General features: G+C 41.6%; 1 protein-coding gene across 1 annotated transcript in view; it reads left to right on the top strand.

Annotated features, from left to right (window-relative positions):
• LOC108707543 (general transcription factor IIF subunit 2-like) overlaps nt 1-16479 on the top strand; it is a 128584-nt gene extending 112105 nt beyond the window's left edge. The window contains exon 6 of the mRNA XM_018245537.1: nt 15748-16479. Within this exon, the coding sequence (XP_018101026.1) occupies nt 15748-15825 (78 nt within the window). The 3' untranslated portion in view covers nt 15826-16479. The remainder of the gene's footprint in view (nt 1-15747) is intronic.
• Nucleotides 16480-26565: the final 10086 nt, after the last annotated feature.

The raw sequence follows: 26565 nt of genomic DNA on the forward strand, positions 1-26565 counted from the left end.
TACTTGATCCAAACTAAGATATAATTAAATCCTTATTGAAGGCAATTTTAATTCATGCTTAAATCTTATTTTAGAAAACTTAAGGTATGAAGATCCAAATTACGGAAAGGTCCACCCCAGGTCCCAAGCATTCTGGATAACAGGTTGTTTATATAAAAATATCTGGAACGGTCCAATTCCTAAGACGGACGAATGGCTAGTGCCAGAGGGTTGATAGTTGTCACCCCCACCCTCTATGACGCCATAACGCTATAAGGCCCAAGGCAGGATGGACTAATGGTCTACTGTGGACAATGGTCACTCATATAGCTTACACTAGGCCATACAAACAAAAGATCATCACTCTGTTACTTAAATTCCAGAGTGTTAGCATAACGCCAGTCTGTCTGTTGGGGCCCCTTACTGCTGAAGTGCTGCTCAAATTACTTGAAATACCACAATGGCCTTGGTTAGCCGATAGCTGATTGCGAGGCTGTGGACTGTTGGAGCTAGGCACAGTATGTTACCACATTCCTTTGATAACATGTAAGACTAAGTAAATCATTTAGACATTAATTGTACAAGGAGGAGACAGACTATGTATGGTATTTCCGTGAAACCCTTGTCACAATTATTGTAAAAGCCTTCTGAAAGCTATATAATGCCTGGACCAAGAGGTGTGTCTTTGGTAAGTCCTTGGCTGACATTCTGTGTGTTACTCCAACAGCTTACCCAGACAAAACTGTTATGTTGTATTATGTATGAATAAATTGCCTGACTATTACTAAAGGTTTTCCTTTACTGAGTTTTGTCTTACACGAGGTCAAAATGGTACTACAAAAAATACCATCAAGGTCCCATACCTGTACCAGCATAATATTCTGCCTCTTCAGTTTTGGAGGTCTGTTGCAACATCAATGTGCAGTTTCTAATATGTTCACCATTTGAACAAGTGAGCATTATTAGCCTATTTAGTATGCAGTTGGCATTGGCTGTGTTTCACTAGCTGATTAATATATGTCTTGTGTGGGATCTTAATTTATTGTTTGGATACATAGGTGAAAGTTAGGATAGCTGATTTAATAGATGTTGCCCTAAACCCACAGCTATTAAGCTACGGATGCGTTCCCCCTGCATAAAAATCCTATCAAAGCTCCACACTAATGACTCACTTCATTAAATGTCAAACCAGTAATCAGAATTAGATGACAGTTCTTTTAATGATTTAGAAAGTCTGTTGTTCTGTTACGGAGTCTATTTAACTTGTTCTGACTGTCGGTTTTCTTAATATTTTAGTTCACTGATTAAGTTATTGGTTGATTTGGACTACGAATATTTTTTTTTCCTTGCAAAACATCTCCTCAAACGGCATCAAATGCCATTTGTTACCATGTGAACAGGCCACTAATCCAAACTGTCAGGCTTAATTAGGGCAGGGTCACATAGGAGCCTTTGACAGCACTGAGTAACTCCCTTGCAATTGTTGGGAGATCACGAAGGCGAGTGTCATAAACAACTAACAGAGAGGATGTAGATCCATTGCCTTTCACCCCATCTTTAGCTTCTAACGTTAGCACCTTTGATAAGAAACATTTACAGGCTTGTACCAAAAAGAGGATGGGGTGGTGACATAATGGGTGTAGACATGACATTTAGGGGGTGGGTGGGTTTTATAGGCAGGGCAAATATTGTACATTAGTTAGATGGGACAGAAAGGATGCTAGGACAGGTAAATGGGTCAGATCTGGGCCAGGCCAGAGATGAAACAACCAGTGATTACAAATTTACTGGGAACAACATTGTAGGTAAATGTATAATACCAACCCTGGGCTTGTCTGGATTCTAACAGAGGGGAAATACCAGCCAGGTGGCATCTGCTTGTCACTGCATGCACTGGACCAATTTCAACAAAAAAATGTGAAAGCACGCATCTATCCTTTGTGTGTAATTACAAGCAGGTTCCATATTTAAGGCAAAGAAGATAACACCATAGGGGGTATTTACTAACAGTCAAATTTTTCCCATTCTTTAATTAAAACAAAGTCAACCTAACTACCATGTATGAATTTACCTCATTTATCAAAAGATCAACTTAATATCGTTGCTGGAAAAGTCTCGACAAAATCAAATGAAAATTTGGATTGTACGACTTTTTCAATCTGACACTCGAACCATACGATTTTTCCAAGTTGTCACCAGAAAACCCCCGACTTTTTCGGATTGTCCAGCGCAGATCGTGATGTCAAAAAAATCTTCAAATTGTAAAAGGGACATCTGCCATTGACTTGCACATGACCTCGACAGGTTTTAGCTGGAGTATTTTCAGATTTTGATTTTTAGCAGCTTTGGGGTATAATAAATCTCTAAAAATTTTAGTTTTTTCCCCTCTAAAAAAGTTCCGCCCGAAATAAATTGACCAGCAAAATTCGAGGCTTCATAAATAGGCACCCATGAGTTACACTGGCTTCCATTTTGCTCCAATGTGTCAGCATTAATAGGTGCACAAGTTATTTATCTGGCCCCCCATGAACACGAGTATGCCGTACCAAAATTTATGGCCACACCACTTCTGCTACACAAACAATCAGCTAGAAGGTAGGTAGGTTTTGCTAGGACAAAAGGTTTAGCTTGATTGATGTCTTTTTTTAAGAGCTTCTATAACTAGGTATACACTGAATCCAGGATTCGGTTCGGGATTCTGGCTTTTTCAGCAGGATTCAGATTCGGCCTAATCCTTGTGCCTGGCTGAACCGAATCCAAATCCTAATTTGCATATGTAAATTAGGGGAGGAAATCACGTTACTTTTCGTCACAAAATAAGTATTTTTTTCCACTTTTTCCTTTCCTGCCCCTAATTTGCATATGCAAATTAGGATTCGGATTGGTATTTGCCCGAATCTTTCACCAAGGATTCGGGGGTTCGGCCGAATCCCAAATCGTGGATTCGGTGCATCCCTAGCTATTACACAAATGCACAGATCATTTTACTAAAAACCCTGGGTGTAAATATAGAGGAAACAGGTCCTGTAACTGCTGGGGGCCCCAGAAACTATAGGGGGCCCCATGGGCAGCAGCAATATATGTTTGTTTCCAAAGTTAAGGGCCCAATTATCATTTTATGGGACCATATAACTAGTCATTCCACTGCTAAAAATGTAATGTGAGAGAAAGCGGCAATAATTCAATAAACAGATCGCAATATAAACAATGGTTGCTTTATAATTAGTAGTTCATATAAATAGTTCAGTTAATGTGTTAATAAGTCCGTTTATTGGGGGTCAGTTGCCCAAAGTAATTAACCTGCACACCTGCCTGCCCCTATCACACTGCTTTGCCTTTTCATTGCTTCATAGAAAGTTACAACTAAAATAACTTCCATTTTTGCATAATTTATGTAAATTACATAGGTGTAGGGGACCCAATGGTCTTGCTGTGGGACCCAATAATTAGTCGTTCTACTGCTGAAAAGTTCATGTAGGAGACGCTGGTGTAATTTAATGAATAGTTCCATTAATGAATGTTCTAATAAGTTATTTCATTAGGGGGTCAGCAGAATTTATCTTAAATTTTTGAATTATTGGGGGTAAGTGGAGTTTGTTCTTAGTTGAAACCCTGCACTCCTGCCCACTCATGTCATACTGCTCTGTCTTGTCTTTGTTTCATACAGAAGTTTGTAGGCAAGTTAAGGAGGTTTATACTAACGTTATGTAAATAATTGCGTACATTGTACTGTAAATATGTGGTATGTTTGCCCCCCATGAAACTTGCGTAACACTCATGTACTTCCGTGCTTGCATTGGATTTCCTGTCATCATTTCTCATCCCAATGTAGCTTTCACATCATCATAGTATCATAAGCACACAAAGTTCATCCTTTCCGAAACACCTATTGATTCAGTGGAAGGGAAGCAAAACTCTCAGAAGACCGACTGTCAGTTGAGCCTCATGGGGAAATATCAATCCAATGATTCCCTGGGTTTAGGTAGGAACTTATCCAGCAGACTGATCAATCACTCATTTTATAAACTGTTTGGCCTTCTAGTAATCAAACCCCTTTCTCTGCTGTGGTCAGTGTCGGACTGGCCCACAGGGATACCAGGAAAACTCCCGGTGGGCCCTCCTGCTTCAAAACATTTGGCATATTTCATGGGCATTACTTATTTCTATGAGAACAACGAGACTAAATAGATTAAATAATAGATTATGGCATGTAAATAAAAAAGACTAGCAGAATAGAAGTTGCATGAGGAGTGGAATTATAATAGTACTGAGAGTGGGCCCCTGATCTAAGGTCTTTTGGTGGGCCCCTGGTCTAAGATTTTTGGGTAGGCCCCTGGTGTCCCAGTCCGACACTGGCTGTGGTAAAACCCCTGTCCTCCAGTCAGTGGATGTTCCCTTGTCAGGAGTGTTTCTATAGAGGAAGCTGACCCTGCAGTCTCAGGGGGGAGCAGGGGTGCCTGGACAATAGGGTCTGCTACACAGAAATCCTGCTACGTTAATTCAATAAATTTGAATGCATGCTGCATCGGGCCCTACTTGTAAATGTGAATGTTATCACCTTTAAGGTGTCCCCTTTCTAGGGTGAATAATGTCAAATAACTACACTGGGTGTCATTTAGCTGCCCATGGCCTTTTGCTCCAACAGTAGTTGTCTAAAACTTCAGAACCATGCCCAAGTCATGTTTATTTCTTATTTCATAATTCACTTTTTTTTCAATTGTCTATGGAGAATTCAAGCATTTTGGGAGTATGCATAAAAAGGAAAACAATGTGCAAACAACTATGTGTTCTATGGCAGAGGACCTCATATTTAATAGAAGGCCCAAAGATTGGCCAGGTGTAGTAACCCATAGCAACCATCAGTTGAAAAACAATTACCTACTGATTTATTACTATACAGATGATTAGACCTTTAGCAAACTTCGCACCGTTTCAGTGATTTTTGTTTTTGGACAAAAAGTGCCAGTTTTGCTACTGGGTGTTTGCCATTCAAGTCAGTGTGGAACGCCAAACATTACCAGTTCAGCTACTTTTCAACCGAAAAACACACATTCTGCATTTTTGTAACAGCAATACAGACACTGCCAGCGGTTTCCAGTTCAAGACAGAGGGAGTCACTCAGTCCAGTTATGAGCACTTCATGTTTATGGGATGGGAGGTTCATCCTAGGCCTTATATACATGTTCATTTTCTCACTGGGTCCAGTTGATCCTTATGTAAAACCATAGACATAATAGACAATGTTGTTTTATGTTGTGTGCACACGTTTACCTGCTTTTCATGGAATATAAATATATCACCTGCAGAATGAAATCCGGTAACTGATAACTCACGTATAATTGTTTGTGCACATTGAGAATGAGAAGAAGGAAGAAGAAAAAAGATGATGGCAAGCGAGCTCGATAAGCACCAGGTTTTGCACAAGTTGTTCTCTGCATTTGAAAAGCACCAGTATTACAACATTAAGGATCTCGTGGACATTACCAAGCAGCCTGTCGTGAGTACCTGGGAAACTGCCATTGCAGGGAGAGAAATTATTGTTCTTGACTCACACTGGGCGTCATTTATCAATACTGGGCAAATTTGCCCATAGGCAGTAATCCATGGCAACCAAATGGCTGCATTCATTGTTCTACTTGCAGCTGGCTTTAAAAAGCTATTCACTGATTGGTTGCTATAGGTAACTGCCCTTGGGCAAATTTGCCCCGTATTGATAAATGAGCCCGACTGTTTCATAAGGCAGCCGAGCAACTGTGTCATATGTTAGATATGCTATCTCCTTCGCTAGCGAAGTGACGCCTGTGCCCGTTAGGGAATCGGCGAAGTTCTGAAATTACATTACGCTGGCAATTTTACGCTAGCGTTAGTCACTTCGCCCTTCAGGGAATCTGCCCTATAGATTTCATTGATTTCTGCACGACAGGAGTTGCTGCTTTTTTGTAGACCTGGCTATATATGTAAGGCTCTTTGTAGCCATGTTTATGTATGGCTACAGTGCAAGTAACTCTATGGGGCACATTTACTTAGCTTGAGTGAAGGAATAGAAGAAAAAAATACTTCGAATTTCGAATGTTTTTTTTGGCTACTTCGACTATCGAATTGGCTACTTCGACCTTCGACTACGACTTTGAATCGAACGCTTCGAACTAAAAATCGTTCGACTATTCGACCATTCGATAGTCGAAGTACTGTCTCTTTAAAAAAAAACTTCGACCAACTACTTTTAGTAAACAAAAATCAATTATGGGGTAGCTGCTGTCTATACAGCGAGTACTGTGCACAGGTCCAGTTAAACCACAGTAAATATTAAAGACATGCACAGTTTCTCGCTTAAAAACATTTATTGGTGCATATATACCACAAAAAATGACATAACGATGTTCAAATCACACACACCACAAAGCAGTGTCTCCCCCCCAGTCTGCCTACCTGTTGTTAGCCACACCCTCCTGACGCGTTTCGCGCTATTGGGCGCTTCATCAGAGGAGGTCCAACTTCGACCAACTACTTTGCCACCTAAAACCTACCGAACATCAATGTTAGCCTATGGAGAAGGTCCCCATAGGCTTTCTAACACATTTCTGATTGAAGGAAAATCGTTCGATCGATGGATTAAAATCCTTCGAATCGTTCGACTCAAAGGATTTAATCATTCGATGAACGATTTTTTCTTCGATCGTTCGATCGCAGGAAATGCGGTAAATCCTTCGACTTCGATATTCGAAGTCGAAGGATTTTACTTTGACGGTCGAATTAATTAACCGTTAATTAACCCTCGATATTCGACCATTAGTAAATGTACCCCTATGTATCTCACAAGAAAACTCAACGATAAGGAAAATGGCTTTCTGCTTACCAGTAAAGCCTCTAATACAACATGAGGAGCTATAGCAGTGTTGCACTGAATAAACTACATGTCCCCCATTCCTTGCACCCTGTCACTGGCTGCTTCTCCCTGTGCTCCTACACGACTTCCCCTTCTACCACTGTGTTTCTCCTTCTACTTGCACCACCTTCACCCTCCGTCATCTCCACTTCCCCCTTGCAACACCCCCTTGTCTGTAGGCTGGTAATGCTTACGACCACAGAATTCAACAGCAAGAAAATCACAGCCATCCATAAGGCTGCCTAATAATAATAATAATAATACACATTTTTGTTGTCATGTCTCATCAGCAAAAACCTTAGATAATGAATGTTTTTCATCTTCCAAACACACCTCATTTGGGAGGCAGTGGTGCATAATATATCCAACACTCTGTAATTACACATAATAATATGATCAAATATTAATGTGAATGTAGTCTTGCAGCATTTGCTATATTCATATAAGGAATGTGGGAGTTGTAACCTAAGTCACAAGGACAGCATTTGTTTTAATCCGATGGCTCTAATACTGAGTCGGGCAATACGTATAGGAGAACCTGAGCTACCTGTTTGCTAACAAGGTAATTGTCATACAGTTTTTGCAGTCTCTGTATTTTAGATCATTTGCTTTCTCATCTTGCTGCTTGATAGGCTTCTAGCTCAGATGAGAAGACCATCCTACCTGTAAGTGCTGCTGTTGTGCTGCTTTTCCCTATTCCAATTACACACCAGCAATTAAGCGTAACATCGCTGCTCTAAAAGCATAATAGGATTTGATTTGGTAGAACAGAAGAGGAACACTAGCATCTATTATCAGATCTTATGAATATATTGTGGAACCTCAATTTTACATCCCCTAATTTTAAGTTTTCCCTCATTTTACATTGTTGTTTTGTGGTCCCACCTATATATTATGCATAATACATTTCCCTGATTTTCCTGGATTTTATACCATTTTTTTCTGGTCCCCTGAAAAACATAAATTGTGGGTTCTACTGTAAGTATATTTGCACCCTCCTTCCAATGACTCTTATTCTCCTTTGGGCTCATTTTCTTAGCAGATGGAATATATTTTGCTCCATTTGATTTGTATTCGGCTGCTGGATGCCCGCTTCACTTTACAGCACATGCTTGCATACACTACTTTGATGGCCTTAGGGATTTTCTTTCTGAAATCCCAGTGCCTGCCATGTGCTGCTGGGCCAGTTTTGCCTTATTTACTTCAGTCATCATTTTCATATTGTTCTTTGGAATGACAAGTCCCTGTCCCTGCAGATGTCACTCATATTCTATGTTTCCACTTATCTCTGCCACTGAAATCAGCATCTTTAATGGTTTGTTCTACTGAGGAGGCATGTCATCCTCATATTAGCCACTCCCCATGGTGCAATTCATACATTAAGTCCCTATGTCTGGTTGCTAGTTTCCCTTTCCCTAGAAACCTGGCTGTATAGTACCTACCCACAAAGAGAAGCAATACAAAGTAGTGATAACAGTACCAACATAGCCATCAGCTTTGTTCTCGACAGGGTCATTGACCCTAGGAAACAGTTTAAAGGGGATGTTAACCTACTGCAAAATCCAGACTAATACATTTTAGTATAATACACCAAAGCCACAAATATCATCGAAAATATTTTCTTATAAAGATACTTAATGGGGTAGTAGACAGTTTGTAATTGGTTTATTTTTTAATTTTTTTCTGGTTTTCAAATGATTTAGCCTGTTGTTCAGCAGCCCTCCAGTTTGGAATTTCAGCAGCTATCTGGTTGTTGGGGTCCATTGCCAACCCAGCAGTGGTTTAAATGAGAGACTGGAGTATGAACAATAGAGCACGTGAACAGAAAGATGAACAATTAAAAAGTAGCACTAGAATTGCAGCAAGCTGGAAAGAGACGGAATATTGACAAGCTATAAAAAACAAAAAAAACTGAAGAACTATTGAAAAGTTATTTAGAACAAGACATTCTATAACATAAGAAGTAACGTGAACAGTTTAAAGGTGTCACGTGCCTAATGGCTCACTGTAGGAAATTCTGTACTCCCTGCTTCAATATGGGAAACTCACCTGGGAGTTCCATAATACGTATAAATTCATTGTGCTATAGCCTTGCACCTTTGTGAAACTTCTGTGACTTCTAATATATAGTACATTGATATTTATATATTAAACAAATTTAGGCTTCCTGCAGACCTTCAGCTATTTAGGTAGAGCAGGGGTCCCCAACCTTTTTTGGCACTGGGACTGGTGTAGCGGTAGATTTTTTTGCAAGGACTGGAGGGGTCGGGAGGGGGTCTGGAGGGGTTGGCGCCCAATTCTAGTCACAAGCGTCCAATTCTGGTGGCCCAGTTTCGGGAGTGTCCGGCGGTTGGGGACCCCTGAGGTAGAGGTAATTCAACAAAAGCAGGTGCCCCTGATCCCTGCAGCATATTCCTCACTCCAACCCTTTAGTCATACAGCATAGTTTTGTTGGCTTAGGTGGCACGACATTGTTTCCTGATGGGAATGTAGGTTCATCATGCCCAGGACAACATTCACATTCAACTTTAATCTGCCATGAAAAGTTATTCCACTGTTCCCAACTGCAGCCCCTATAGTGTATGGGAGAAGTGTGGGTCCTATGTAAAAGTACCTGCTGATTATTTGCTTGGGTGTTTGTGTATCTTTATTAACTAGTATACCATGATATGAAGTGGGGTAATAGTAGGGCTATCACCTGGCCAGTAAAAATGATGCTTGATGCCAATGTTAATAATAGAATAAACGGGATATGAAGCACACCATCTTACGGCTTTGCCTTTAAAGCATTTTATTACAGCAGAAAAGTAATTCAAGCTTTTGGGGAGAACCCATTCCTCAGCAATGCACCCCCAAAAGCTTGTGTTGCTTTTCTGCTGTAATAAAATGCTTTAAAGGCAAAGCTGGAGGATGGTATTTTGGTTGGCTTGGGGGCGGCTTGGGAGTGGATGCACCCTACAAGAAGTAAGTGATGTGCTGAAGAAAAAGTGTATTGAATAAAGACATACAAACACATATACGAAGAAAAGCTGACAATTGTAGGTGAAAGTTAAAAGCCAGGCATCTTCACCATCTTCATGTGTGCCAAAATTTACTCCAAACTTGGAAATCTTCCAAAGCAAGAATGTAACTGCAATAGAGCAGCCAACTAAAGACGCCACTGAACAGAAGGTGGGCTTCCCTAATCCTCCATATGCAACACAATTCTATGTCCTCCTTATTTACTAGCTGAGTGAGACTATTTCATATTGGATACAATCTCTCCCTGCCCAAGGCCCTTTATGCTTCATGTGTGTATTCTAAAATGAACACCTCTTCGTGTTATTTGTTTTATTCCTATAGGGATTTTCTGCAGTTGAGTCACTTAGTATATTGCTTAATAAACATGAGCGATGTCTGGGCTGTTCCTTTGACTGCACCCGTCTTATCCATAGAAATGTGGCACAACAGCATAGTAATGAGAATGACTAATGGAACATAATACTGTGAAAATTGACATTTGCCAGTCCCATCAATGTTCTTTACAGTGGTTCTAATGGTATGCATAACTACCATCTAGGATATCTGTAACATTACATTTTCAAGACTTAGGTTTGGGGCATATTGAAAACAGTGCTATTAACATTGTTTAATCTTTAGTTGTTTTAATTTAGTTTTTTTACCCTGTATTTACGCAGCTAGCAGTTACCTGTGGTCAGTTGCTTCCATCTAGTGGAAAGTTAAAAATTGCACTTTGCTTGCTCTGTTCTTTCCTGTTGTTAAAAACATGGAGAAACCAGAAGACGTAACACTGAGAAAAGGAAGTTCCAGGCAGTGATCTGTAACACTAACAGTCCCAATGTACGAAACGCATTTTAGGACATCCTGCGGCTAAATGCCCATCCTTCCTGCAATGTCCTATGCCTTCTGAATGGCGCATCGAGTGCTTTTACCGTCACTCATCGTCCTAATCTGCACTCAGACCTCCGTCCTGTACCCTCCCTTCTCAGCCGGCAGTCATGCTAACTCCGCCCTCAGCCTTCCGCCCTCAGTCTAACGTCTTCCGCCCTCAGCCTTCAGTCTTCAGCCCTCAGTCTTCAGCCTTCAGCCCTCAGGCTTCTGCTGACTGTCAGCTGAAAAGAGAGATCTGAAGCCTGAGGGCTGAAGGCGGAAGACTGAGGGCTGAAGACTGAAGGCTGAGGGCGGAAGACTTAGTGAAGAAGACTGAGGGCGGAGTTAGCATGGCTGACGGCTGAGAAGGGAGGGTACAGGACGGAGGTGTGAGTGCAGATTTGGACGATGAGTGACGGTAAAAGCACTCGATGCGCCATTCAGAAGGCATAGGACATCGCAGGAAGGACGGGTATTTAGCCGCAGGATGTCCTAAAATGCATTCGTACTGATGGCCCAGGGTCTAAAGAGTCCGTTGTCCTATTAAAACATGTTAAAATTGCGCTGCTGAAGCAAATAAGACAGTATGTATTCAAGCAGCACTCCCTGCAGCCTCTCATATAGCTGAATGAAATCTGCATGCAGGTCTGTTCCATTGAACTTAATCACAGGCTGAATAGGCGCATTTGGGCACTTTTGCACCAGTACCACATGTACCACACGTCTCTGTCTTTATAAACCAGGCTGGGAACATTCCTGGCAAGGTTGTTAAGGTTTTTATAGCATAGCAGTAGTGTAATGAAGAATAAATGGAAGCCTGCACTGTCACTTGGGCTGCCAGCAAGTAAGGAGAGAAGGAGGAGCATCATTAAAAAAGCTGCATTCTGACAAATCTATTTATGTATTATGTATCTGAGAAATGTCGGCTTAAAGAGGTTGTTCACCTTTCAACACTTTTTTTCAGTTGTCTTAAGACAGTTCACCAGAAATATACTTTTTTTTTCAATTATTTTCTATTTATCATTTGTAATGGAAATATTGAATATTGGAGCATCATTCTGAAACAGATCTGGGAAGGCGGGGGGGGGGGGTTGCCAACTCTGTAAATTGTTCTAAATTTAAGATGGCCATAGACATGCAGATATATTCTTTAGAGATGCACTTAATCCTACTTTAGGATTCGGCTGAATCCATTGTGAAAGATTTGGCTGAATCTGAACCCTACTTATCTCTAAATTAGGGAAACAAGGAATAAAGAGAACAGAAATTTTTGCCTTACTTATTTGTGTGATGAAAATTTGTGTTTTACTTTTTGATTTGGTTCGGCCAGTAACTTGGATTTGGCCGAATCCTGCTGAAAAAAGCTGAATCCCGGACCGAATCCTGGAGCCACCAAACATTCAGATTAAAGTAGTAAAAATAATAAATCAGACAACGTTCAATTAAGTTATGTCAGTTAAAAAATAGTGATAGTCTCCGGAGCTTTTGGAGGCGATTATTTCCCCTATTCCTAAACCGCACACTGATCGTCACCATTATGCTAATTATAGGCCTATTTCTATGATTAACGTTGATTTGAAGTTATTTACTTCAATATTGGCATCTAGATTAGCTGCATATTTGCCTCTGTTGATCCATCCTGACCAGACTGGTTTTATCCCCATGCGCAACACAGCGGATAATATTCGGAGAATTCTTAATGTCATACAGCGGGTGAACCAAACTAGGGAGCAAGTGTTGATAGTTAGTTTAGATATTCAAAAGGCCTTTGATTCCTTACAATGGTCCTATATGATTACTGTTCTACAAAATTTTGGGATCACGGGAGCATTTTTGACTGCAATACGAGGCCTATATTCCACTCCTAGTGCTCGCGCTAAAGTTAGAGGTCACTTATCTGACCGGTTTGCAATTAACAATGGCACCCGACAAGGGTGTCCATTGTCGCCACTGTTGTTTGCATTGTCCATGGAGCCGTTGGCCCAAATGATTCGGGATGACCCTATGATTATCGGCTATAATTGGAAGGGGGCTAAGGACTATACTATTAGTCTTTATGCAGATGATATATTATTGACTTTAACTAAGCCACTGACTAGTTTACCCACCCTATTTGCATTACTCTCCCGGTTCTCCCGTTATTCAGGTTTGACGGTTAACCCACGTAAATCGGAGATGATGGGGGTTAACATTGATGGGTCTATGCTTCAATTAATACAACTCAATTTTCACTTGTTGCCCAGAGTGGTAGCTCTTAGGTATTTAGGCATTCAGATTTCTCCGAAATATTCCCAATTGTATCAGGTTAATTATTGCCCTCTTATGACTCGCTTATTGAAATTGTTAGAGTGTTGGAAACGTTATGCTATCTCATGGCTAGGTCGTATCTGTGCTATTAAAATGTCTTGGCTCCCTAAGTTGCTATATTATTTCCGTGTTCTTCCCATTGCTGTTCGGACTCAGGACATTGTACGTTTGCAGAAACAAATTTCGGCCTATATTTGGCATTACAAAACTCCCAGAATCTCCACTACTGTGTTGCAGCGGAAACCCGGCAATGGTGGACTTGGTGTTCCAAACATTTCGCTATATTACAAGGCGGCGCAAATTGGGCAATTGGTTAAATGGCAGCTTACTCCCTCTTCAACTGTCTGGGTCGAAATGGAATCGTTGGATTGTCATCCAGTATCAACAGTTAATTTGCTTTGGTCGGATCGTAAGGCTCGAATTCTATACCCGAATTCTAATTTGATTGTTCGCCATTCTCTACAAATTTGGGACTCTTGTAAGTTTCATTATTCACTTAGCAAACCTGGTTCTCTTATGCAAACAATAGTGGGCAACCCCTCATTTCCTCCTGGATTGCAATCTCGAGCTTTTGAAAAATGGACACAGCATCATCTGGTCTCTATTGGATCCCTTTTGAGCACGACTAATATGAAATCTTTTCAGATTTTTCAGTATACTTATGATTTCACGGAGGCAGATCGGTATGCTTATACCCAGGTTCGGCACTTTGTGCAGTCCACGATACAGAATATGGCTTCTCGGGATCTAACGGTGTTTGAAACCATTTGTCATAATTGTCCGCTGGCCAAAGGGATGATTTCTCTACTTTATACTCAATTGCTGGGGGTTACTCTTGCTTCACAACCTGCGTACTGTGCTGCTTGGGAACGTGACTTGTTGGTTCCGTTACAAGGGGATGGCTGGAATAAAATTTGGGCATCCACCAAAGGAGTTTCTGAAAATGTGGCGACTAAGGAGCTCTCTTATAAACTTCTTACTAGATGGTACATGACCCCACAAAGGAAGCACAAAATTTCTGCTGTACACTCCCCTTTGTGTTTTAGGGGTTGTCCTGATGTTGGTACTTTGGTTCATGTTTGGTGGGACTGCCCTATTGCACAAGCTCACTGGATTAAGGTACATTTGTTGTTACAAGAGCTGTTTTCCGTTTCATTTCCACTGAACCCCTGGGAGCTCTTACATAATCATCCAATCACAGCTTTGAAGAAACGGTCCAGGCAGTTAACTAAGCATGTCCTTTCGGCTGCTAAATGGAGTTTGGCTATTAGTTGGTTGTCCCCAGTCATAGCATGGCAACAGACCTTGCGGAAAATACAGGCTATCTATGTCATGGAACAGCTTTCAGCTCGTGTTCAGGGAACCTTGGATGGCTTTTCGGAAATTTGGGCTCCGTGGATTAGCTATGTGGCAACTGCACAGCTCCTTTTATAGCATTGTCTCTATAATGGATCTTTGAAAGATATTCTGTGTACATCCCTGTGTTTATTGTTACATGTGTGGGGGACCCTATTCTCTGAACTCTTTCCTTCTTTCTTTCTTTTCCTCTCTTATCTGTTTTATTTATTTATTTATTTATTTATTTTTTTCTATTCTTCAATAATTGGAGATTGTGTGGCATTGTTTCACTTTGCGATTATTTTGTGATAACTTAAGCTATTAATATTGTATTGCATGCAATGTTTATGTGGCTTTATGTGGAATTCTGTCCACTATGTGATTGTGTATTATTTTGTTTTGTTTTCTTTTCTTTTTGTGAAACTAATAAAAAACTTTTGAGTGCAAAAAAAAAAATAGTGATAGTCATCCCATTCTTTATATCATCAGATATAGCAATACATGCCGAAACGATCGATCACCATGGCACGAAAAATGTCCTGGAGATCCACACACGGTCACGGTAAAAATAAAAACTGGGTAAATAGATAATAAAAATAATAATAAATGTTTCTAATATAGTTAGTCAAATATGTCATGTATAAAGACTGAAGTGGCTGGATGTCTAATATAATAGTCAGAACACTACTTCCTGTTAGTCAGCAGTTAGTCAGCGACTTGAAGGGGGGCAACATAGTACATATATGTTCAGTGATTAATTGATGCAATTAATCCTCAGCATTCAGCTCAGATTCAAAAGCAACAGATATAACCCATGTGCCCCCCCCTCTTAAGTCTCTGATTGGTTACTGCCTGGTAACCAATCAGTGGAAACCAAGAGAGAAGCAGGAAGTAGTGTTCTGGCTATTATGTTAGACATCCAGTCACTCCACACAAAAGTATCCAGCGCTGTACTGGGGGTTCAACATAAATCAATCAAGCCAACTTGCGGTAATAGTATATTACTAAATATCCACACGTAAGCAGCGGGCGCTCACCATTCCCATTCAATGGCCCGGTGCAATTAGCCCCGGACCCGGCACATGTAAAATGGAGCTGTTACACCTCCCCTTCAATACAGAATTCAATACTGCCTTATCTGTTAAAGGTCTTACCCAGTTGGCGGTGTGACCCAGCTGCTCCCGTCCTGAGTCCGTCACTAAGAATTCCTATGGTGGCGCACTCAAGGGCCAGCCAGCCAGCGGAGAAATGTCCACTTCCACCTGCGGGCCGCCCCTGTCTGTGACATTCCAGCCATGGCAATGCAATCTCTTTATTGTTTGATGCATAAATTGTAACCCAGCTCTTCCTATCCATCCCCCCTCTAGATTTATCTGAAAGAAATTCTGAGAGACATTGGAATTTACAACATGAAAGGAACTCACAAAGGAACACATCGTAGATGAAGCCAGAATTCAGACATTATCAGGGAGAAGACAAGAGCGACTAGAAAAACCCAGAGCCACCATACAACAACTGGGAGGAGCCATGCGTTACAGGCCCAGGGCAAACATTTTCCAAAATCCCACTCACTGTGCACTGCTAGAATAATGCTTCTGTGTGAGCTGTGTGTCTGTACAGTCAGAAGGTGATATTCTGATATCTAATGCTTGCTGAGAATGCGGTGGGAACTGGAATTTATAAGATGAAATATTATATTTTTCCATTTCAAACAAGCGTTCCATTGGGCAAATACACTGGTATATGTACTTGCACATAGCAAGCAGTTTATTCTAAACAACCATGTGTGTCTTCAACCAGAAAACAACTGTAGGTGTTTAAAGCTTCCTAAAGGATTGTTCATAGAGCCACGCTTGATTTGGAGAAAAATAAAACTTTGTCTATTTTCCCCTTGAAATTGTGTAAGTTCCACTGGAACAAAGTGTAAGTTTTGCTAGGCAATTCTTTATTCAGAGTACAACAAGTATATTTTCTTCTTAACTTCTATAAGCTAAAGCTTAGTTTCATTATATCTGTGTGATGTAAAAAAAATGTTGTATTCCAATATTGTGTGCTCTACGGTTTTATAACATTGGTTCTTAATAAAAAATGAAAAATAAGGCCTGCCATCTTCAGTTTTGCATTTCATATATCATCTATATCTCTATCTATCTATCTCTCTCTATCTATCTTTCTATATTATCTATCTTATATCTCTATCTTATCTATCATCTATCTATCTATCCATCCATCCATCCATCCATCCATCCATCCATCCATCCCTCCCTCCCTCCCTCCCTCCCTCCCTCCATCCATCCATCCATCCATCCATCTATCTATCTATCTATCTATCTATCTATCTATCTATCTATCTATCTATCTATCTATCTATCTATCATAAATAAGATGCTATCTATCTGTCAAGGCTGCATGACAGTTCCAGTAGGGCTGTTTGAGTCATGCCTACACAGCAGAGGTAGGTAAGCAGCATAGAATACAATGGTATTTGTGCCAACAAGGTAATCAGAGGTAAATGCCATTGATATCTGTACACAACTCCAGGATGAAACCTTTCTCAACTAGGACTGTTGCTATATATATATATGGGCTAACCAGTAGAAGAGATTGCCATTGGGGAAGTAGTACAGAGGGCAAGGATTCATTAGTCCTAAACCTAACAAAATAGCCTGGCTTAGCATTTTGAGAAGCTCTGGTTTAAACGAGGTGAGACTGCAGAATGAAATGTCACAGTAACTCGAGGCTGGGAGCAAGCTATGAGAGTGCAGGTATGGGATCCATTATCAGGAAACCCATTATCCAGAAAGCTCTGAATTACATGATGACCTTCTTCCATAGACTCCATTTTATCCAAATAATCCACATTTTTAAAAATAATTTCCTTTTTATGTGTAATAATAAAAGAGTACCTTGTACTTGATTCCAACTAAAATATAATTAATCGTAATTGGAAGCAAAACCAGCCTATTGGGGTTATTTAATGTTTACGTGATTTTCTAGTAGACTTAAGGTATGAAGATCCAAATTCCATAAAGATCCATTATCCGGAATTCCACAGGTCCCGAGCATTATGGATAACAGGTCCCATACCTGTACTGTGACAGTGAGCTCATAGGCCTGATGGCTGAAAATGATTTACATGAACTACTACAATCCTGTAGTTTAAGAACTAGTGATGTGCAGTCCGGCACAAAATCTGCGCACCCACTAGTTGGCGAGTTTAGACTGGCTACCAGAAAAAAATCTTTGGGTCGAGTGCTCCCTTCCACTTTCCCCAACCTTACACTTATGGCTTTCATTCGCTGAATTTATAGACTTATGTGACATCGCTGCGGGACAGGCCAAGCTCGGGTTTATAAATAGAGCTCATAACAGGGTTATAAATGTATGTACCTTTCTGTATCAGCCACTCTGAGGTATCAACTAACTCCATGTCATTAGGGTGATCATGATCCGGTTCTGTTTTTTTTTAATCAAATCTGAATTTCTCTTCACTTAAAACTGGTAACATATAATAAGGTATCTGAAATGATGGCTGGTTGACTCAAGGGGAAGTTCAAAAGACTCTGGGCAGCAATGGGGTTCAATGTTGATAAATGCAAGGTTATGCACTATTGGTATTATATTGGGGGTTTCCTTAATTGAGAAGCATCTGTGGATTTTTGTAGATAAGTTATCTAATTCCATTCTGTGGCTACTAAAGCACATAAAGTTCTGTTTTGCTTAAAAAAGGGCATTAACTCAAGGGATGAAAACATAATTATGCCTCTTTATCGGTCCCTGGTAAGGCCTCATCTGGATTATGCAGTGAAGTTTTGGACTCCAGTCCTTAAGAGGGATATAAATGAGCTGGAGAGAGTGCAGAGATGTGCAACTAAACTGGTTAGAGTGATGGAGGACTTAAATTATGAGGGTAGACTGTCAAGGTTGGGGTTGTTTTCTCTGGAAAAAAGACACTTGCAAGGGGACATGATTACACTTTACAAGTATATTAGAGGACATTATAGACAGATGGTGGTTATGTCTTTTTGCATAGAAAAGAACAAAAGTTGAGAGGCCACTCCTTTATACTGGAGGAACAGTATGTTAAGCACCAAAAAAGGGTGCAGTTGTGAGATTCCTTTAATGCAGTTACGATTGACTTGAGCGACTCTTGGTTAAGCAGAATATCCAGGGCTACACTAGTCTACAGTCAGTATTGTATATGTTATATATATATATATATATATATATATATATATATATATATATATATATATATATATATATATATATATATATTTCAGAGGGGTTGAATTGATCCCAAAATCCAATCCTCTACTGGAGGATGTGGGACTGTAGTTCAGCAAGGACACAAGCTCCAGGTTCTATAGGACATATATTGTATACGAGGGGGTCACATATGATATGGCCATCTTTCAAGTGTTCAAACAATCAAAACAGCAGAAAGTGAAGAGGTGCTGCGGCTCCACTTCACTTTCTCATCTGCTAATGCACCGTGCTGTGCCCAGCATATGGTACACTGGCAGACAGAATTTCCAAATTTGCCCACTTCCCAAACTGCTATCTATAGTACATGGATATTGGTTGGCAGTGCCAGCATAAAGGCATCAATACTGGATACAATTCTGCATGTATGGCCATCTGATTGTCTAACATCTGAAGATGCTGAGTAAAGGGTAAGCGAATATGAGTTTAATGCTTCATTGCATGTTAATACACATTGCGGAAAAAGGGAAACCATCTAAAGGTGTATGTGGCAGTGTAGAACTCCTATACAATCAGAGGCCTTGTGGTGGCATGTGAGCTCACATACTTGGCCAATAGTACTGTATATTTGTTTTATAATGACCTGATTCTTTTCCCCTCTAATGTATGAAGCATTGAGGGAGTGGATCCCAGAGGGGAGTGTAGCAGTGAATAGAGGGGCTGGAACAGTTACAGACTCAAGTGAATGAATGCTTGCCATTCAGTATCCAGTGCTGTGTGTGTGTGACTTGTGTGGAGAGCGGGAGGTGAACACTGGGGCGGGTCTGATATCATTTTTGCAGAGAAGTCCCTTAGGGCTCAGATAAAGCCTGCTGTGTAAGGGCAACACTTCCCAGTACTTGTCTAACACTGAAAAGGCTGTATCTTCTAAACCTGCCCTGCTATAGTTTCTAGGGGCGCGACTGAGACTCTACCTCGCTCACTCTGCAATCTGTAATCCAGATTTCCATAGTTTAAGAGGGTTATTTTTCAAAGGTCGAATTTTAGAGCTCTATGATGTTTTTTATAACTCGAATGAACTCACAAATTTTTTCAGATTTAAGAAAAAAACTTGAATGGAAAAAACTCTAGTGAATTCGAAGCAAACAACCAGAATTTTAGGGGTTTTTTTTGGTGGGTTTAGCTTGAAAACTTTTTTTCCCAGCGGAAACTTAATCTAATAGAGTTTTCTGGAGGAAAAAACTAAATTTGCTCGAATTAATCACGTTTTTGAGTGAAACCCCCCCCAGAAAATATACTCAAACATTGTGAAGGCTCGTCTTCTTCAAGTGTTTCAAGGGACCTCTGCCATTGACTCCTACATAACCTCAACAGCTTTTAGATGGTGTATTTTCAATTTCGAGCTATTTCCTGCTTCATGGTAAAATAAATCTCACATTTTTTGAGTTTTTTTAACCCGAAAATTTTAGTTTGAAAAATATCCTTGAAAACTCAAAATTTTTAAATACAACTAAAAAAGTAGGCTAGAAATGTCGTACATTATGTTTTGGGCTTCTGTACCAGCCCAAGGCAACCACAGGCCTTTAGCAGTAAAGATCTGTGTCTCCAAAGATGCCCCAGTAGCTCCTCATCTTCTTTTCTGCTGAATCACCGCACATGCTCTGTGCTGCTGTCACTTACTGAGCTTAGGGACCCACTCACAATATACAGTTCACATAGAATAGAAATGTCACAATAAAAGGCTGATAAGTAATTAATACAGATAATTACTACATGTCAGCACAGAAACCAGTGCAACTAGTATCAGAATTTAATAATCAGCCCTGTAGCATCAGGCCAACCTCATTTTCTGCTTGAGAATTTTTTTATTTTTTTTTAAGTTGTTTTTATTAAAGGTCGACCATGTACATCAATGAAAACCATTTGGACCTACCAGAGGTCCGAAATAATAAATAAAACAACACAGAATAGTACGTACATGTGTCATAAAGTGAAAGAGTAGATAAAGAAGAAAGGAGAGAAAAATCGAGAAGTAAACATATAAACAAAACAATATGCTCTGATATAGCAAGTTACAGAGTACGGAACATTTCCATAGGTCAAAGTCAATTACCTTAGATATGAGGCCAGAAGTCTGTTAGTTTGTTGAGTCCTGGGGGGCGATCCTGGAGTTGTTACATTCCCAGAAAGTATATTTTGAATATATTGAAACGTTTCTAGTAATAGTGGGTTATCTCTAAGACTTTCCAAGTCATACCAAGTGGTATTCTGAAATGTATATGTGGTCAGATACTTAAGCGTTCGTGGGAGGCTATTGATATATGCGCTCCAAACAGAGAAGAATTTATCTACCCGCTGTTCTTTTTTGACTGTGGCTTCCAGCCAGTCCATATGGAAGATGTAGTGCAATTTTTGTTTAGTAAGTAGAAGGGATGGGCTGTCTTCAGAAAGCCATTGATGCAGAATTGCCTTTCTGGACTCTGCTGCCAACCGGATCGCTAAGTGTTTCTCAGCTCTCGATAAATTCGTATAATGTGTTACAAAACTAAACAATGCCCACTCCATGCTGGGTTGGATCTGTTTGTTAGTTAACTGCGTCCAGTAAGAGGAGACATCTTGCCAAAAATCTACGATTTTAGGACAAAACCAGAACATATGCAAGAGATCTGCTTTGGGGGCCCGACAACGAGTACAGCAGTCTGAGGGGAGACTACCCATTTTATAGCGTCTCTCGGGGGTCAAATATGAATTATGAAGAATCTGTAGGGTCATTTCCTGATATCGGCTGGCCGGGAGCAACCTCAGCATTTGAACATGAGAGTTTAAGATCTCTGTGGAATGCAATTGAGGTATGGATAGAGTCCATTTAAACAGAGATTCTCTTACCGAGTCTGTGTCAATGCTAGTACGTATTACACAGTATATGTGTGAGGTAGAGCGATATGTATTTTGATCTTTCCAAAGAGTATCTACCGCATTAACATTACCTTTATCTCCTATTGCCTGAGTGGCAGTCCTAGCAAAATGTAACAATTGCATACTAAGAAATAGGTATGGTTTTGTGAACGGGAACTTTTCGTTTAGCTCTGCCAGGGAAAGTAAGTAGGGTACCTATATTGTATAGACCATTATTTTTCCATATTTGCAAGGTTGGATGTGATATACCTATGGGAAATTGCGCATTGCCAAGCCAGGTAAGGTATGGCGAGTATTGCAGGGAGAGGTGAAACTTTAGCCGTAGGGAACGCCAGGTTTTATAGGTATCTGCGAAAAGTGGATTATCTTTCAGAGGTTGTGGGACGACTGAAAGTGGGGAGTGTAAGAGGTAGTTTAAAGTCAAACCACAAGACTGATATTGATCCAGGTCAATTGTAGTAAACCGATCACGATCCATGAGCCAGTCCCCAGCATAACGTAGTAGTGCAGCGTCATTGTATTCCTTTATATTTGGTAAGTTGACCCCCCCTAAGGCTTTGGGGAGATGCAGTTTATAGAGACTAATCCTAGAACGTCTGTTCTGCCATATGAATGTACGAAGTATTTTATGCAAACGGGACAGGTCTGATTTTTTTATACAATATGGCAACATTTGAATGGGGTATAAAAGTTTTGGAAATAAAATCATTTTAATTAAATGAATTCTACCCAAAAAAAGGGATTTATACTTACGATAAATGTTTTTCTAGTAGGCCCGAACTGTCAGTGCAGACGTATGGGTTATGTCCAGGTTCACCTCTGGAGGCAGGACAGAAGAATTTGTCTCTTGGCCCCTCCCTCAGGATATATAGGCTGGCTCCACCTCTGTTCCTCAGTTCTGTTATAAAGCTCAGTGAGGTGGTTGAAGAGACAGCAAGATATGAAGGAAGGTCACGAGACAAAAGTAGGAGTATAGAGAGATAGAGAGACAAGAGAATAGAGTCCACAGACCCATACTAAAATCAGCCTGGGCGGGACTAACTGCACTGACAGTTCAGGCCTACTAGAAAAACATTTATCGTAAGTATAAATCCCTTTTTCTCTAGTCGGCCCTCCTTTCAGTGCAGACGTATGGGACGTTCCAAAGCTGTCCCTCAATAATTTGGGTGGGTATAGCCTGATTTAAGCCAAATGAATTTTAGACATGCCTCTCAGCAACTGCAGTGTGTAAAACTTTACGGCCAAACACGGCCGACGTAGAAGCAAAAATGTGTAACTGGTAAAACTTGATAAAAGTGTTGGGCGAAGCCCATGTAGCAGCCTTGCAGATTTGTTCTGGCGTAGCTAAATTCTGGAGAGCCCATGAGGTGCTCTGTGCTCTGGTAGAGTGGGCTACAACTCTGAAAGGTTTCTATTTGTGGCTGAGCAGGTAGGCTTGGTTGATAGTCTCTACGAGCCACCTAGCAATAGTGCGTTTGGACACAGCTAGGCCTTTGTGTGCAGGTGAGTAGGAAACCAAAAGAGAATCCGATCGTCGAAAACCAGCCGTTCGCTGTTTGTAAATCCGAATTGCCCTCACAACATCCAACTTGTGAAGTTGACTTTCTTTGTCATTATGCGGATTTGGACAGAATGAGGGAAGAACAATGTCCTGATTAATATGAAAAGCCGAGACGACTTTAGGGAGGAAACCAGGAACAGTGCGAAGGACAACCTTGTCGTTGTGAAGAACCAGCCAAGGTTCTTTATGTGACAACGCCGCTATCTCAGACACATGCCCCTTGGAAAAACTGCTGAATATCCGGATGATCCGCCCATTTCACTTGGAACAGAATAGAGAGGGCAGAGATGTGAGCCTTAAGAGTGCTAGGTGCCAAACCCTTTGCAAAACCTGCAGCCAGGAAGTCAGTAATAATCTGTGACGTGCTACTTTCCCATGACTGCTGATGGTTGGAGCACCAGTCAATGAACGTCTTCCAAACTTTGTAGTAAGCTTTGGCTGTATTCTTTTTACGTGCTTGCAGCAGAATATCTATTGCCGCTGGGGAAAACCCCCGTGTGGACCACAACTTTGTTTCAAGTGCCAGGCCGTCAAACGCAACAGAGGCAGATTGGGGTGTCGTGCTGGTCCCTGCAGGAGAAGGTCGGACCGCATGGGCAGTCTCCAGGGTCTGGAAATAGACATGCTGATCAGATCTGAGTACCACAGTCTGTTGGCCCAGTCCGGAGCAATGAGGATAGTGGTCGAACCTTCCTGTTTGATTCTGGCAATGATTCTGGGTAGAATCGGCAGCGGTGGGAAAGCATAGACCTTGTGAAAGTTCCAGGGAATCACTAACGCATCTGTGAACGCTGCTCTGGGATCTTTGGTTCTGGAGCAATAACATGGAACTTTGAAATTGTGGCGGGACGCCAGAATGTCGATGTCTGGTACCCCCCACTTGTTGGTGATTTGGGAGAATACCTCGGGATGTAAACTCCATTCCCCCTGGTCCAGTGTTTTTCTGCTGAGGAAGTCGGCTTCCCAATTGAGGACACCTGGAATAAACACCGCCGAGATGGCCGGAACATGGAGTTCGGCCCATGTCAGGATCTTGGTAGCCTCCAGCATCGCCTGTTCGCTGCGGGTTCCCCCTTGCTTGTTGACGTAGGCTACTGCCGTGGTATTGTCTGACTGAATCCTGACTGGGTGCGCACGGAGGAGGCTGGACCAGCCCTGAAGGGCCAACACAATTGCTCGAAGTTCCAGTACATTGATTGGAAGTTGGGACTCTTGGGGGTCCCAGCGACCTTGTAGAGTGTGTTCGCGATAAACAGCTCCCCAACCGAACAGGCTGGCATCGGTTGTCACCACTTCCCACTTGACTGGAGCCCAACTCTTGCCTGATTGTAGGTGCATTCTGTTGGTCCACCAAGAAAGGCTGCTCCTGGTGTGAGGAGAGATGGGAATGGTTTGCTGAAGATCCTGATGATTTTTGTTCCAGCATCGTAAAAAATTGCGTTGTAGAGGACGCAGATGAAATCTTGCGAATGGAACTGCCTCGAGAGCGGATACCATGAACCCTAAGAGCTGAAGGCCATCGCCGGCCGTCACTGTGGTTTGTTGTAGAAGTTTGGTGGTAGTATTGACAAGATTGTTGATCATGTCCTCGGGAAGTTGTACCGTCTGGTGTTGGGAGTCGAATTGTAGACCCAAAAAGGTTATGCTCTGGGAAGGAAGGAGTGAGCTTTTTCGGTGGTTTATCAACCAACCGTGTTGTGAAAGAGTTTGCAGGGTGATCTCCGTGTCCCTGACAGATTGCTCCTGAGTCGTAGCTTTGAGTAGGAGATCGTCCAGATATGGTAACACATGAATCCCCATTGTTCTCAAGTGAGCGATCAATGGTGCAAGCACCTTGGTAAACACTCTTGGAGCTGTACAAAGTCCGAATGGGAGAGCCACAAACTGGAAGTGTTGGTCGTTGACTGCAAAACGGAGAAAGGGTTGAGAACTGGGATGGATGGGAACATGGAGGTACGCATCCTGGATGTCAGGAAACAGTCGGGTTCCATGAAAGCTATGGCTGACCTGATCGACTCCATTTTGAATTTTTGGTTGTGAATGAATTGATTTAACCTCTTGAGGTTCAGTACTGGCCGGAAGGATCCCTCTTTTTTGAGACCAGGAAGAGATTGGAATAGAATCCCTTGAATTTTTAAAGGTGTGGCACAGGAACGATAACTTGTGATTGTTGTAGGTCCAGGACGGCTTGTCGTAAGGCTTGATGTTTGTGTGGAGGCACCACGGATGGAACAAAATTTCTTGGAGGCAATTTGGTAAAATGAATTATGTAGCCATTCTGGATAATTTGCAGAACCCAATTGTCTAGGACGTGAGTTTCCCAGCATGACAGGAAGTTTGACAATCGACCTCCTACTTTTGATGCTGGGTCGAGGTGGGGGCAGTCAAGTAGAGGTGGGTTTAGTGGTGGTAGGCTTCCTGTGCCTACCCGGTTGTTGCCACTGCGTCTTATTGCGCCTTTCACCTTGGTCTGAGCCGGTGTTATGAAAGTTAGGTGAGCGAAAGGAACGAAAATTGCGGGTAGGAGTGGACCATGTCCGCCTATTGGTGGATCTGTTGGGTTGATCCATGCGCCCTCTTTTTCCTGGTGGAAGGAAAGTACTCTTCCCACCTGTGACTTCTGTAATGATTTGCTTGAGGTCAGGGCCGAACAAGGACTCACCAGTATAGCACAGTTTCAATAGCTTATTCTTAGAGGCGGTATCCCCTGACCAGTGACGAAGCCAGAGAGCTCGTCTGGCCATCACAGAATTTGCGGAAGATCTTGCTGCTAGCCGAATAATTTCTAACGCTGCATCGGCTAAAAAGGAAAGGCCCGTGTTCAGTCTACTCATGTCCCCTGTTAACTCCTGCGCTGAAGTAGGAGGGTTCTGGGCAATTTCTTGTGCCCAATGTCTAGCTGTACGAGCGAGGCCTGCTGCCGCTGTGGCTGGTCTGAGGATTGCTGCCGTTTGAGAGTATGCTCGTTTGAGGGAAGACTCTAATTTTCTATCCATGGGGTCTTTAAATGCGGACTCTTCAGTTGGTAGTGTAGTTTGTTTGGAGAGTCTAGAAATGGCCGAATCTACCCTAGGAGGCTTATCCCATACTTTGCGCTGTTCCTCAGGAACCGGGTAGGTGTCATAAAAACGTTTTGATAAGGTAAAACGGCGGTCAGGTTGTGACCATTCTGTATCAATAGTGAGTCTGAGCTCAACTCCCCTGATTCTGGTGCAATTGAGTCCAAACACGACATGGCATCTATGTGGGAGGAAGGACCTGCCTCAGAATCTGAAACATCAGGTGGGGAGTCCAGCGCCTTGCGCTTAGTGGTGTGTTGTTGGAAAATGGGTGGCTGAAGTGCAGTCTTTACCCATTCTAAAAATTCCCCTAGTTGTGGGGGGACTTGTGGTGCTGCGCTGCCTGGTGTTGGTGTATGAGGCAAAGAATTATCATTGCTGTGTAATTCCAACAAGGGTGAATTGTTACTTGTGAGCTGTTGAGGAGACAGGATGGGCGGCTC

The sequence above is a fragment of the Xenopus laevis genome, chromosome 2L (genome assembly GCF_017654675.1).
Source record: "Xenopus laevis strain J_2021 chromosome 2L, Xenopus_laevis_v10.1, whole genome shotgun sequence".
In the NCBI taxonomy this organism is placed as follows: domain Eukaryota; kingdom Metazoa; phylum Chordata; class Amphibia; order Anura; family Pipidae; genus Xenopus; species Xenopus laevis.